Consider the following 13,694-nt stretch of genomic DNA (forward strand, 5'->3'; position numbering starts at 1 on the left):
GATCAGGATCCCAACCCTCCACCTCTCTTCCATGCTCACTTCCCACTGGGATTCCCTGCCCGTATGGAATCACCCCTGGTCCCTGCAGCCCCTGTCGCCTCCTGATCCCCGAACCAGGAGGTTTCACCAGCAAAAATCCTCCCTCAGAGTCCAAAAATCCCCTTTTTTTGAGGCAGAGAAGCTCTGGAGGGTCCCTGCAGTGCCCCCCCTGTGTGCCCCTTGCTGGAGCAGGATCATGGAGTCATTTTAGGCTGGAAAAGCCCTCCAAGGCCACCAAGTCCAACCCTCAACTGTCACCACTAACCCACATCCCCGAGTGCCGCATCCACAGCTTTTTTTTTTTGTGAACATTCCAGGGATGGGGACTCCACCATTCCCTGGGCAGCCCCTTCCAGTGCCTGACCACCCTTTCCATGAAGGAATTCCTCCCTCTGGTCCCGTCCTCCTCATTCCCTGGGAGCAGAGCCCGACCCTCGGCTGACCCCCCCCCCCATTCCCGGCAGCGGGAGCGAGCGGGGTGCGGAGGATGCTGGAATGCATAATACAGCACCAGGGAGCTCAATAATTCATCTGCCACCCAGGAACAGCCGCCTTGCTCCGCTCCCTCTCATCCAGGCCCTGCTCTCAGCCTTCCAGCATTCCTGCCCCACGGTGCCGGGGTGTTCCCTCGGGAATCCGTGGTGCCTGGACGGTTTGGGATGGCGGTGGGGGGGGGGATATATGTTCCAAACCAAGCTTAAACCTCCTTGGGAAGGCTGGGATTAATGATGGATGAGCTGCACCAGGGCTGCTGTGTCCCCATATCCCTATGTCCTGTCATGTCCTGGTGTCCCCATGTCCTGCCGTGTCCCAACACCCCGCCCTGGCCCCTCGGCATCCCGGGATCGGGTCCCTGGGGCCTCCCAGGGCGATTTTAAAGCGCTGTGAAAGTTGGGAGGAGGGGGCTGCCTAAGTGCAAAGTGCTGTAGGAGGGGGGGAGGGGGCGGCGGCGGCCCCGGCGTGAGGTGATTTATTATTTATCCCCCGCAGATGTCCTTAACTTTTGTCACTTTGAGCCGGGCCCGGCGCCTGGAGCGGCTGATCCGAAGTGACAGGGCTTCCAGCTCCTTTGGAAGTGCCTCCGAGAGAGGGACTAGCAGGGATTTGACAGGAGTCCAGCTTTGTTCCCTTCCCGGCCCTGCTGCTCCCTGGGGATGGGAGGCAGGGGCTGCTGGCTCAGGGATCCAGATGAGCCCCAGGTCACCCCAAATCAGGCCGTGCTCGGTGCTCCAGTGTCCAGGGGGCTTGGCAGCTTCGCCTGCCCCCATGGATTGCCCCTTCCCAAAGGCCTGGGCACAGCCCTGTGTTGTTTTTCCCTGGTTGTTGCAGTTGGGGTCTGTGGTGGACGAATCCATGGAACTGCCCCGGAGCTCACACCACAAACAGAACGGGAGGGGGTTCTTTTGGGAGGCAAAACATCCCAGAGCAGGAGGGTTTGGGAGGGAGGGAGGCTGTGGGGGTGACTGGGAGGTGGCACTGACAGATCCCTGGTCCGACCTGTTCTGGCATCCTCGTTCCGTGTTTGTCTCCCGTGCCCGTGTCACGCTCCAGCTCCACAGGGCCCTCCTTGTGCTCCTCTGACGGAGAGGAAACATCTCAGCACAATGCTTGGCACAGCTGCAGGAAAACAGGCTCAGAATTCCAGCACCTCGCTCGTGCCGGGACCGCGTGTGCCCGGCACCGCCAGCCCTGGGCTGGGACACGGAGCAGCCCCTTCCCTGCTGCCTCCCTGCTGCTCTGCCTGGCCCAGCTGGGCACCAGACCCACCATCCCACCCCTGGGGGGGAGCAGGGTCCTGTCCTGGTTGTGCAGGTTGGGATCTGTGCCCTCAGCTCCCGAGGCTTTGCCTTCCCTGCACAGGGAAGCGTGAGGTGATCCTGGGGACTGCTCCTGAAACATCCTGAGGCCCCTTTCCCTGCTTCCATGACATCTTTGTGTGGGGTTTGGGGCCCCTTTTGCCTCCTGTCACGGCCTTTCCGTGGGATTTGCAGCCCCTTTTCCTGCTCCCACGGTGTCTCCATGAGGTTTGGGGTCCCTTTTCCTTCCGTCACACCGACTCCATGGGGTTTGCAGCCCCTTTTTCTGCTTCCATGGCATCTCCATGGGGTTTGTGGCCCCTTTTCCTTCTGCCATGGCATCCCTGCGAGGTTTGGGGCTCCTTTTTCTGCTGTCACAGCATTAAAGCCCATCCAGTCCCACCCCCTGCCATGGGCTGGGACACCTTCCACTATCCTAGGTTGCTCCAACCTGGCCTTGGACACTTCCAGGGGATGGGGCAGGCCACAGCTTCTCCTGGGGCAACGCTGGTGGCCAGGGCCTCCCCACCCTCCCAGGGAGGAATTCCTTCCCAATATCTGATCCTCATGGGATTATTTGCCTCTGGGGGGTGGCAGGAGGGGTGTCTGAGTGTCCCTCCTGTCCCCCCGCAGGTGACGCTGCCGCGGCCGACGTTCCCGGTGCCGATCCCGGAGGATGAACAAGCCCACGGACCTGCAGCACGACCTGGAACGCAGCCTGCCAGCCATCGCCTCCATCAGCTCCTCCCTCTCCCAGAGCCAGGGCTTCTCCCCCTACTTCTTGTCCCCGGAGAAGAGGAAGGTCATCTCGGATGTGAGGAGGACCTTCTGCCTCTTCGTCACCTTCGACCTGCTCTTCATCTCCCTGCTCTGGATCATCGAGCTCAATGTGAGTTGGAGGAAACAAAACCCGGGAATCTTTGCCCTGTTTAGGCTCCCTCAGTTGATTGCTCTGTCCCAGCACTCCTGGGACCAATCTTTGTTTGCTCTTCCCAGCGCTGGCTGTTCCTGAGTGTAAACTAAAGTCCAGCTCGTTTCCTGCCCCGGGCTCTGTGGGGGCTGTCCAGGGTCGTTAACACCGTGTTGTGTTCTAACGAGATCCAGGGCTCCTGGAATCACCAGGTTGAGCCAAATTTCCCTGCTGCTCCCCTGGCCTTAAGCAAAGCTGCTCCCTGGGCTCACTGCTGTTGTGTTCTCAGAGGAGGGGAGGATCCTTGAGGGGCTTTGATCCCAAAATACTGCTGCTAATCTCAGCTTTGGAAAGCTGGAGGTGCTGTTCCACCTCCCAAGGGACTGTAACACGAGGGGCTTGGTCCCCTCTGACTCTCACAAACTGCTGCCTTTGCTCCGTGTTGCAACCACCAGGAAAATCCAGTTTATTTACCCCAGTCCCACCGGGCCCAGGTCCCTCCCTGGGCTGTGTTTTGTTTTTATTTTCCCTGGATCAGTCCTGACTGGTTTCAGGCACTCCATGTCCTTCCCTGGAAGAGATGATCTGATAGACCCCGGGCTCTGGCCTTGGTTATCAGCACTGGATCCTGCTCACTTTTACAGCCCTTATCTCTGCCCTTCTTATCACTGTGTGTCTGCACTTAACAGATTGTCCTGGCAGCAGCTCCTCACCCTGCCCTGGGAGCCCCAGGAGACCCCTGCCCTTCATCCCCTTAGGAAAAACCACCTCCCAGCCAGCATTCCAGCGATGCCAGTGGTGTCCAGCACGCCCAGTTTGGACCCCGGCCTCCTGCTCCTGTCCCAGTTCTCCCAGGGGGAGGTGCTGCCTCCAAACCAGCAATTCCAGCCCCGGGGAGATAATCCTGGCTCGGTCACCAGGGTGATGCCGAGCGTGGGTCGTTCAGGTAGCCATTAATGAGTGACTAACTGCTGATATTTGGGCCCCGAGCCGAAATGCTGCATATTTAAAGCTATTAGAGCAGCTTATTTGCCTGGTTATGAAGAGCAACGATTTGGTATCATGACTAATGGGCCTTTTTTTTTTTCCCTTTTTGTTATCCCAACGGTTTCCTCGGCTCAGAGATAAGCTGAGCAAATTGCCCCTCGTTAAGAGCAAACTGTAATTCTGCAGAGACAAAGAGATGCCTCGGGTCGTTTGTCTGCCTTGTCCACAGCCTGTGTTTGAGCTGAAAGCAGCCCCCAAAAGCCAACACCCAGAGCTTTGCCTGTGTCTCATCCCTCCTGGAGCATCCCGTGGTGTGGGAAGAGGCTCTTGGTGGCAAAGCTGGCACAAATCCCGTGGCCACAGACCAGCTGGAGGAACAGCCCAGCACTGCTTTGCCCCCTCTCCTTGCCCCCCTCTCCCTGGATTTTAAGCCCCAGCCCTTGCCCAGAGGGATCCCTTCCCAATGGCTCCTCTCCTCACCTTGGAGGGTGCCAGGACACCTCCTGCCAAGGGCTGGCCGGAGATCCACCACCTCGTTCCTCGCAGCCCATCCAAGAGCTCCTCACATCCAGCCCCTCCCAGCCAGCTGGGCCCAGCTCGGACCAACAGCCTGAAGGTGCAGCACTTGTCCCATCTCCTCACAAGCAGCCATCCCAGCTCCCAGGATTTGTGGTGCCAGGGCTGTCAGACCCAGGATTATCTCGGGGTGAGGCAGGAATGCTCCTCTCTGAGCCTTTTCCGTGAATCCCGGGGAGTGGTTTTGCCTCTTCCAGGTTCCCTCAGTGCCCCTGGCTGGGCATCCTCCTCTCCTCCCCCTTCCCTTTGCCAGCACATTTGAACCTGCTGGTTTCCTCCTTCCACCACGTTTCCTGGAGTGCTGCTGTGAGCTGTGGGAAGCTGTGGCTGGGAAGGAAGGAGAGGGGACCCCTCAGTGCTTGGCAGGAGGAGGATCCTTAAACCCCCCTCCATGTCCTGGGTGACCCCGAGAGCCCTGGCAGGGGGATGTTCTGATGGCTCAGTGCGTTACTGAAGGTGCTGCAGAAGCATTTCCCTGTGGTTTTCCACTTTTTCCACATCTCCCCCCGTTCCTCTGAAGTCTGTCACTTGGAAGCAGTGGGAGGTGCCCACCCAGGGCCTTCAGGATCTGGTGGCTCTGGCTGTGCTGAGCCAGAGGAGCGGATTTGGGTGTTGGAAAGCAGCACATGGAGGTGTTTAATGTCCCTGCCTGCCCAGCCCACGCTCCTCAGCGTGAATCCCGGGGGGAAATGTGCTGTGGGATCCTCCCTGCTCCTGTGCTGGGCAGCATTTGTATTCCAGGTGCCTTCCTTGCCCTGGCCATAACCCCAGGCACTGCTTGGCGGGGCTCCTTCTCCCGGGAGTTCCTTATCAGTGCACTCAGCAGCTTCCTGCTTCCCTCTCTCCCCTCAGACCAAGGATGGCATCCAGAAGAACCTGAAGGATGAAATCATCGATTACAAGTTCAAGAGCTCTTTCTTTGACATATTTGTGAGTATCTCAGCCTCCTGCAGGGCTCGGGGAGGGGGGGACAGGGAGGCTCTGGGGTGTCCCCACAACCCAAACCTTGATTCCCAGCCGGTCACAGCCTCGACCCCGCCTGTCCCTCGAGAGCTGGCGCCTGTCCCTGCCCCCCCAGCAGCTGGCACTGGGGCAGGGGCAGTGACTGGTGTCTCTGGGGGGGTGTTGGTGCAGCTCCTGGCCCTGTTTCGGTTCGTGGTGCTGCTCCTGGGCTACGCCGTCATCCGCCTGCGCCACTGGTGGGTCATCGCGGTAAGAGCCACTTTGGCCTCTCCTGGTTTCGTTTGCCCTCTCCCCCTGGGCTTCACAGGGATCTGAGGCACTTATTTATTTATCTGAGCCACGTCAATTCACCTTCCAGGTCACCACACTGGTCTCCAGTGCCTTCCTGATTGTGAAGGTCATCCTCTCCGAGGTTGGTTTCCCTGCCCTCCCTTCGTGCTTCCTTGATGCTTGTTGGTTTGTTGTTTTTTTTTAATCCCATTTGGGTAATTCCCTGTGTTTTCCTCCACACAGCTTCTGACCAAAGGGGCTTTTGGCTACTTGCTTCCCATCGTCTCGTTTGTCATTGCCTGGCTGGAGACCTGGTTCCTGGATTTTAAAGTCCTCACTCAGGAAGCAGAAGAGGAGCGATGTGAGTACCTCGCTCCTCCCTGGTAGGGGTTGGATGAAAGCACCAGGCCTGGGGTTGCTGCTGCTTTGACAGCACCTTTTATCTGACATTTCTGGAGAAGGCATCTCCAGGCTGGCTGGGATGGGAAGTGCCTGACTCAGTTCTGCTAATGGTGTACGAGTCCCTTCAGGGGAAGAAAATACCAGATTATAAAAAGCATCTTTTAATTGAGGGGAGAAAAATGTGCCAGATTCCCCAGTGTCTGGATCCTCTGCATGGGAGAAAGTGTTTGGAAGCAGTGAGGCAAATGCCAGGCGGAGTGTTGGACTCCATGTCCCTGATCCCTGTGCTTGGATCTGTCTGGAGACCTTTCCAGGGGGATTGCTGCAGTTATGGGGCACGGTGTGAGTTATGGGGTGTGACATTCCACAGCCTGTGGTCTCTGAGGTCACCCTGAGCACAAACTGAGCCTGACCTAATGCTTTCCACGTCACCCTGTAACCCCCAGGGTCCTTCCAGGAAGCGGGTGCTCATCCTGGACTGGAATAGCTGCCCATTCCTGCAGCAGCACAAGGATTTGTCCCTCTTCCAGGCCTCACTGGCTGGGAAGTGGCACTGAACGAGGGGGCATTTGTCAGGCAGGGCTGGATCAGAAATGCTGGGACTGACTGGAAAGCACCAGAGGATGTTTGGGTCTTGCAAGGAGGCTTTAAGATGAAAAATGATCAAGTGTTTAATGCCTCTATTGGATTAGGCTCAGGTTCCAAATTGCTTCCAGGGGAAGCTCTTATTTAATTAGATGCTTAATCGCCTTTGGATTATTTGACAGGCAGAAGAGCCCATTGATCTCCGGGCAGATAAAACGTCTCAGACAAAAGATGAGGCAACAGGAGCTGCAAAGCTCATGGCCTGGCTGGTGTCAGTGGGAAAACTCAGGGGAAAATGTGGGAAACGAGTGGCTGGGAGGGTGTTTGGGCAGGGCTGGGACCCCTGGGTGGGGATACCAGTGTGTAATCCCTGTGCTCCTGTTCCCAGGGTACCTGGCAGCCCAGGCTGCGGCCTCACGGCCCCTGCTCTACCCCCGGGCCCTCTCTGAGGGGCAGTTCTACTCCCCCCCTGAGTCCTTTGCAGGTAAGAAGTGCTGTTCTCCTCCCCTGAGCCCTTCCCTCCCTTCCCAGCTCATCCTCACGACATTCCTCACCTCCACATCCCTTCCCTGAGCCTCCAAGAACTGACACTGCCAAACAGGGACCCCTCTCCTCACCCTCCACACTGTCCCTGTGCCACCTTTTTGTTGGAGCCACCCTGGGCCCCACGTGCCAGGATGCAGCTCCCTGGGAAACCAGAGCCTTGTGTGGGCTTGGGATTAAATCCTCTGAGCTGTGTGCTTGGAAAAGGCTGCCTGGGGATGAGGGCACGGGGGTGGGTGGGCACAGGCAGGGGAGGAACAGGGCTGGCAGCACATCCCTGCCCTGGGAAACTACCCTGGGACACCAGCTGTGCTGGCACTGGAGCAGGGAGATGTCACCTGGAGCTGTTATTCCAGTGTAGGTGACACTCAGGATGAGCTCAACCTTCCAGAGCTGTTATCCTGGTGTATCTGACACCCAGGATGAGCCCAGCCTTCCAGAGCTGTTATCCCAGTGTAGGTGACACCCAGGATGAGCTCAGCTCTCCAGAGCAGTTGTCCCAGTGTAGGTGACACTCGGGATGAGCCCAGCCTTCCAGAGCTGTTATCCTGGTGTGTCTGACACCCAGGATGTGCTCAGCCTTCCAGAGCTGTTATCCCAGTGTAGGTGACACCCAGGATGAGCCCAGCCTTCCAGAGCTGAGCAGGTGTTCAGGGACACAGGGCTGGAGTCATCCTCACTGACAGCCCTTCCCGTTGGATATGGGACAGGGATCAGACACTGCCCCCAGGAGAAGGTCAGAGGGTTGTACCAGTGGGACTTTCGTTAACTGTGAATTAATTGGGTGTTTCCCCGCAGGGTCAGACAATGAGTCGGATGAGGAAGGCACAGGGAGGAAGCCCTTGACAGCTCAGGTAAACTGAGGCAGCACAGCCCGAGGCTGGGACTGTCCCTGTCCCTCTCCAGGCTGATGTGGGGCTGTGGGAATCTCCCCTGTCCTGCTGTCCCCCATTCCACACCCTCTGCTCCGGGGATGTGTGGCTGAGCCCCTCGTGGCCACCACAGGAAGGGTCCCCTGAGCCCCCCAGCTTCACCCCACTCCCCCAGGGCTGTGTCTTCTTCCCTGCAGCGTCCCACAGGGATGTGTCCTGGCTCTGCTCCTGCCTGTCCTCCTTCCATCCCTGCTTTTTTGGTCGCATTCCAGCACGGGCATCACCTCCCTGTCCCCATGACTTGCGGGGTGGCCCTTCACCTCCCCAAAACCTGGCTGGGCACGGGCTTTGTGGCCTTTTCCAATGGTCCTGCTGCCGTTCAGTCCCCGCTGTGGCTGCTCCAGGAAGGAAGCTGCACATCCCAGAGCCCTTTGCCTGCTGGAAGCCCTCACGCTGAGGCAGGAGCCGCAGCTGGTGTGTGGATCCGAGCCAGGGCGGGGAGCGTGACTTGGAGCTCCAAAATGAGGCCTCTGTGACCCAAATTAAGAGATTTCTGATCCCCTTTTCCCTGTGCCAGCCTGGAGAGTCGGGGAAGGGGGGGGGAGCAGCCTTACACACCCCCCTCAGGCCTCCTGCACGCCCAGCTAATGAAACCCTCCCTGCTTTCCCAGGAAAAGGAGTATGTCCGGCAAGGCAAGGAGGCCATGGAGGTCGTGGACCAAATCCTCGCCCAGGAGGAGAACTGGAAGTTCGAGAAAAACAATGCAAGTGTGGTGTGGTGTCCCCCCCCTCCCAGAGCTGGCAGAGGGCACGGATGGCTTAGCAAAAACCGGGACAAACGAGGCTTTGGAAGCCTCCTTGCGCCATGAAAAATTAACAAGCGTTACAATTACCTGATTGAATTAGGAATCTCTTCCAGTTCAGTTAAATGCAAAATCTCCTCTTATTTAATTAGACGTTTAATTGCCTTGCAGTTTGACGGGAGCAGGAGCCCAGCCCTCCTCCCTCTGGCCGGTGGTGGGTGGGCAGGGTTGGAGGGCTCACCTTTGGGGTGAGCACTGGAATGCTGCTCCCATGGCTCCAGCTCAGCTCTTACTCCATGGAAAGGTGCCTTGGAGCCTGCTGAGCGGACCCAAACTGGGGTCTTGGCCCACGTGGCAGCAGGAAGTGTGGGGTACAAACTGCTCTTCCCACCCCCAAATCCACTGGTGTCCCCCCTTCCCCAGCAGAGGGACCTGGAGTGTAAATCTGGGATGTGTCTTTGCCCACCCCAGAGTTTCCTGGGGTGTCCAGAGCTCTGAAGGGTGGGGAGAAAGAGGAGGTGTCTCTGCCCCCCAAACCCAACCAGGGTTTTTTTTTTTCCCGAGGTGGAAACACGACTGGGGAGGTGCGAGCCCTGCAAAGTGCTGTCTCATCTGGTGTTTCAAATTCCCCTGTCAAGTGATCCTTTGTCTGATGCCAAACTAGCTGGGCAGATTGTTTTCTTTTTCCAAAGGGGGATGGATTTAAATAGACTAATCAGAGTTTAACACAGGGCTAACGATGAAAGGTTTTCCTGTGCCCATGCCCAGCCCCTCGGGGGGGGCTCAGCTCTGGCATCGGTGGCACCGGCAGCGCTGGCACCGACCCCTCTCTCCTGCCCCGGTGCTGCAAAGAGAGTTTGACCTTGACGTGGGGTTTGCAGGCTGGCACGGGGCGGATTCTTTTTCTGTCTCACCCCTGCTGCCTCTCTGGATGTTGTTTTGTTGATGGAAATTTGGGCATGGCCAGCTGAAACGTGCTCGGGGCGGTTTCTGTGCCCGCTGTGGGGGACGGGGGGACATTGGAGGGGAGAAGGGGGTTCCTCAGGGTGGCAGGAGCCTCAGGGTTTTGCCTGGCTTCACCCCAGATAGGAGCAATTCCTTTTGCTTACACAAATACAACTTTCTTATCTCTTGCACAGGACTTTGGTGATGTTGTTTACACTTTTGAAATCCCTTTCCACGGCAAGACCTTTATTCTAAAGGTAAGAACCTCCCTGGATCGATTCCTCAGCCAGTCTGGCACAGGCAAAGGGCCACAGCTCAGCTTTCAGGACAGGTCAGGGCTGCAGAACACGCTCCCTGTGCTTGAGACAGATGAACTGCACTGGGGAATCTCTCCAGGAAAACCCCTTGGCCGGCAGACAAACTCCCCAGCAAACACCCCGGACTCTGCTGGGAGAACTGGGAGCAGGTGACTGCAAGACTCGCTTCCAACCCCAGCATCTCGGGCTAATCTGACCAAGGAGGCTAATTGGAACTAATTGCCAGCAAGACCAGGGCTGAGCAGGCGTCTGCTGCTGCCTGGCACCGGGAAGAGCTGCTCGGAAGTGCCTTGCTCCGTGCCCTCTCCCAAGCTGGAGAGCCTTGGCTGGGAACCACGCTCTAATGAAGCGGCGGCGCTGCCGTGGCTTCTCTTTGTTCCAGTGCATATGTTGCCTCGCTGGCAGGAGCTGCCAGTGGAGCAGCTCTTGTGTGTGTTCACCAGGAAAAGCTGGATGGTCCCACTTTTACTGCATTAACCGTTTGCCTCCAAAGATCCCCGGTCCCGTGGGGATGTGCGTGGGGGGAAAATAGATGGTGGGCGTGGTGGAGCTTGGAATGGCTTGGAGAGTCTAAAATGCGGCTTCCCGAAGCAATGGTGCACGGGGAGCTGCTGGGAATTGGGGTGGGAGAGGAGGCAAACAGACAGACCCTTGCCCTCACACCAGCACAGAGCTCAGTGCTCCCAAACCCTGTGGGTTTGTGCCCCCCAGTGCCCTGGGAGCACTGGGACAGGGGTGACACCCGTGGCTTTGGCTGCATGCATGCCAGGCCGCTCTCCAGTATGATCCCCCTTGTCCTTTGTGTCCTGCCCTGTGTTCCTTAAAAATAATCTTCCCCAAGGGGAGCAGAGGGCCTGGCTGACTGCTCTGCCTGTGTCCTCAGGCTTTCCTGCAGTGCTCTCCCGAGCTGGTTTACCAGGAGGTGATTCTCCAGCCGGAGAAGATGATCCTGTGGAACAGAACGGTGGCAGCGTGCCAGGTGAGCGTGCTGGACAAAGATGGCTTAATCACAGGAGCTCCTTGGAGCGGAGAGCTGGAGCTTCCCAGCCCAGCACAGGCTGCTGGCAGTGCCCAGGCCGTGCTGGAGCCGAGCTGGGTCCCAGTCGCTGAGGCATTAAATCTCCGCCGCTCATCCCAGCGCCGCGCGGCAGCCGCTGCCTGAGCCCGGCCAAGAGCCCGTGAGGTGGGCAGGGAGAGGGGCCAAGGCTGAGCTGAGCCTGCCTGTGCTCGCTGGAGCGTCTGGGCGTTGTGCTGGGGAGCTGGAGATGACACCTGTGCCCCCCAAAACACTCGGGAGGCAAACCCGTCACACACCAGCAGCGAACTCGCCCCCCTCCGCTGCCGGAGACCCTGTGGGTGCTCTGATCCCAGTGCTGGTTTGGGGGAGGGTCTGTATCCCCCAGCTCTTGGCACTTGGAGGCACAGCCTGCACGAATCTCTCTTGTTTTTATTTATCCCCTCCCCAGATCTTGCAGCGGATCGAGGACAACACGATTGTCTCGTACGACGTGGCGGCCGGAGCTGCCGGAGGGGTGGTTTCCCCAAGGTCAGTTCATCCCACTCTGTTCATGCTGAGCCCCAAAAACACCCCCCAAACCACAGGGAGAGCCCTCTGAGGGCACTGGGAATGCTCTGGGCTGGCTGGGAGCTCCGGTGTCACTGCTGTGTGACCCTCCCAAGGGCGAGCAGCCCCTGAAATTTTCCTCCAGACATTCCTGGCAGGATTCTCAGAGCTCCAAACCTCAGGCGGCCGCTCGGTCGGGCTCCCACATATCAGTGCTGGCTGTGCTTTGTCCCTGTGTTGACACAGCCCTGCCACAGCCTTTCCCAGCAGTCAGGGGAGCGGGATCTGTTCCCTCCACATGCCATGTGTGTGTGCTGAGCAGGCAGTGCCCTTTCTTTGCTCAGGGATTTCGTGAACGTGCGTCGGATCGAGAGGAGAAGGGACAGGTACGTTTCCTCAGGGATATCGACCACGCACAGCCTGAAGCCTCCTCTCTCCAAGTACGTCAGGTAAGAGCCAGGGGCTCTTTTTCTCAGCTGGGATCACTCACTTCAAACGAAGCTTTAGGGCAAAGAGCCACTTAGCTGCAAACCCTGCTGCCTTTCCTGGCAGGGCTTGCAGGAAGCCGAGCTATTTGTGGAGCCCAACCTCGCTTCCCTTGCTCGTCTCCCTTTGTTCAAGAAACTCTCTGTGCTGTCAGTGTTGCTGGGGCGTTTCCCAGCTCAGGGGAGTGGAGGTGCCCAACCAGCAGCAGCACCAGCCCCGTCCCAGTCCGCATCCTGTTTGTGCAGCAGGAATTTCGGAGGGGCAGTAAGCACCTGGATGTACTCCCAGCCTCTCACATGCCTTGTGCTCCTCGTAAACCGAGTTTAAGTCATGGAGAGAAGGTCCCGTGGGTGAAAGAAGGATGGAGCAGCTCCCAAAATCTCAGCAGGGCTTTGGCCTCTCCCGTTCAGAAGGGCCAGGCTGGTGCTGGGTCCTGGCAGGGTCGGGCTCAGCAGACAAGGACTCCTTGTTCCTGCCGGGGCCCAGCTGTGCTGCCGTGCTCCCACGTCGTTTTTCCCAATAATCTGGTTAAAGTAATTGCCATTTTATCTCAGAGCTGCCTCACTCCATTTAAGAGCAGGGGACTTCGAGGCCTGGAAAAATCCTTCAACAAATATACCCAGCAAAAACAGTGTGTTCTGGGGAGGGAAGGGAAACCTGTGTCTGGGCTGTGTGTGTGTGCACAGCTCCCGTCTCGGGGATGGATCAGATGGTGCCAGCAAGGATCTGGGGGCTGGAGTGACAGGATCCTTGTCCTGAGCCTGTCCTGAGCACACAGGGCTTCCCTGGGACCTCTTGGTTGTGCCTGGCTGGGAAACCTTCCCGTGGGGAAGAGCTGGCACAGTCCAGAGGCAGAGCTGCTGCTCTGGCACCACCGCTGCCAAGGCACCTGTGGGAAGCCTGCCCTGCCGTGCTGGCTCGTGCACCTGGAGCCAAGGAACACCTTCCTGGGCTCTCCACATCTGCTCCTGCCCCGCCGGGCCCCGGCCCTGGCTGCCGGGAGGGATCCGCACGGAGCATCCCAGAGCAGTGCAGGATTCCAGCCAGCCCTGGCTCTGGCTGATCCTCTTGGCTCTGCTCCACAGGGGTGAGAATGGACCCGGAGGATTCATCGTCCTCAAGTGTCCCAGCAACCCCAGGGTCTGCACCTTCATCTGGATTCTCAACACGGATCTGAAGGTAAAGCTGGTTCCTGGTCCCCAGTGCAGCTCTCCCGGGGGCTCTGGCATCCCAGGGCCCTGCTCCTGGATCCCAGCAGCCATGGGAGTGGTTCCTTATCAAACACTGCCCCGAAGGGGCTCAGGTGGAGGTTGAACTACCCCAAAATCCCCCTCGTTGCCCCGGTGAGGAGGTGGGGAAGCTCTTCCTTACCTGAGAGATTTCATTTAGGGGTTTCACCTCTGAGTGCAGGACTGGGGTTAAGGGAGGTTTTTATCCAGTTTGGGAACAAAAAACTGTTGGTCACGGGAGTTTTGCCTGGCTACTCCCAGGAATGCTGCAAAGGGGCAATTCCCAGCTCCAACTCCCCCCCCCAAACAACCACGGCCACCCCATATCCACCCGGGGGGAATGAGGTTTCCCAGACCCGGAGCTCTTTGTGGAGCTGTTGCCAGTGGCCTTGCCGGTGTCCCGGACA

General features: G+C 58.3%; 1 protein-coding gene across 2 annotated transcripts in view; it reads left to right on the top strand.

Moving 5' to 3' along the window:
* The first annotated feature begins 2,424 nt into the window (after nucleotides 1-2,424).
* The window catches only part of STARD3 (StAR related lipid transfer domain containing 3), a 13,239-nt gene continuing 1,969 nt past the window's right edge, over nucleotides 2,425-13,694 (top strand). Inside the window, exons 1-13 of one of the 2 annotated variants that reach the window (XM_029960146.1) lie at nucleotides 2,425-2,724; nucleotides 5,161-5,238; nucleotides 5,443-5,520; nucleotides 5,630-5,683; nucleotides 5,785-5,902; nucleotides 6,917-7,012; nucleotides 7,870-7,925; nucleotides 8,615-8,716; nucleotides 9,886-9,948; nucleotides 10,892-10,987; nucleotides 11,475-11,554; nucleotides 11,917-12,021; nucleotides 13,144-13,237. In XM_029960146.1, coding sequence (XP_029816006.1) covers nucleotides 2,512-2,724; nucleotides 5,161-5,238; nucleotides 5,443-5,520; nucleotides 5,630-5,683; nucleotides 5,785-5,902; nucleotides 6,917-7,012; nucleotides 7,870-7,925; nucleotides 8,615-8,716; nucleotides 9,886-9,948; nucleotides 10,892-10,987; nucleotides 11,475-11,554; nucleotides 11,917-12,021; nucleotides 13,144-13,237 — 1,233 coding nt within the window. In that variant the 5' untranslated portion in view covers nucleotides 2,425-2,511. The remainder of the gene's footprint in view (nucleotides 2,725-5,160; nucleotides 5,239-5,442; nucleotides 5,521-5,629; nucleotides 5,684-5,784; nucleotides 5,903-6,916; nucleotides 7,013-7,869; nucleotides 7,926-8,614; nucleotides 8,717-9,885; nucleotides 9,949-10,891; nucleotides 10,988-11,474; nucleotides 11,555-11,916; nucleotides 12,022-13,143; nucleotides 13,238-13,694) is intronic. The other variant, XM_029960147.1, reaches the window with a different exon arrangement.

Source organism: Manacus vitellinus, unplaced genomic scaffold (assembly GCF_001715985.3).
Source record: "Manacus vitellinus isolate BGI_N305 unplaced genomic scaffold, ASM171598v3 scaffold_253_pilon, whole genome shotgun sequence".
NCBI classification, from domain to species: Eukaryota; Metazoa; Chordata; class Aves; order Passeriformes; family Pipridae; genus Manacus; species Manacus vitellinus.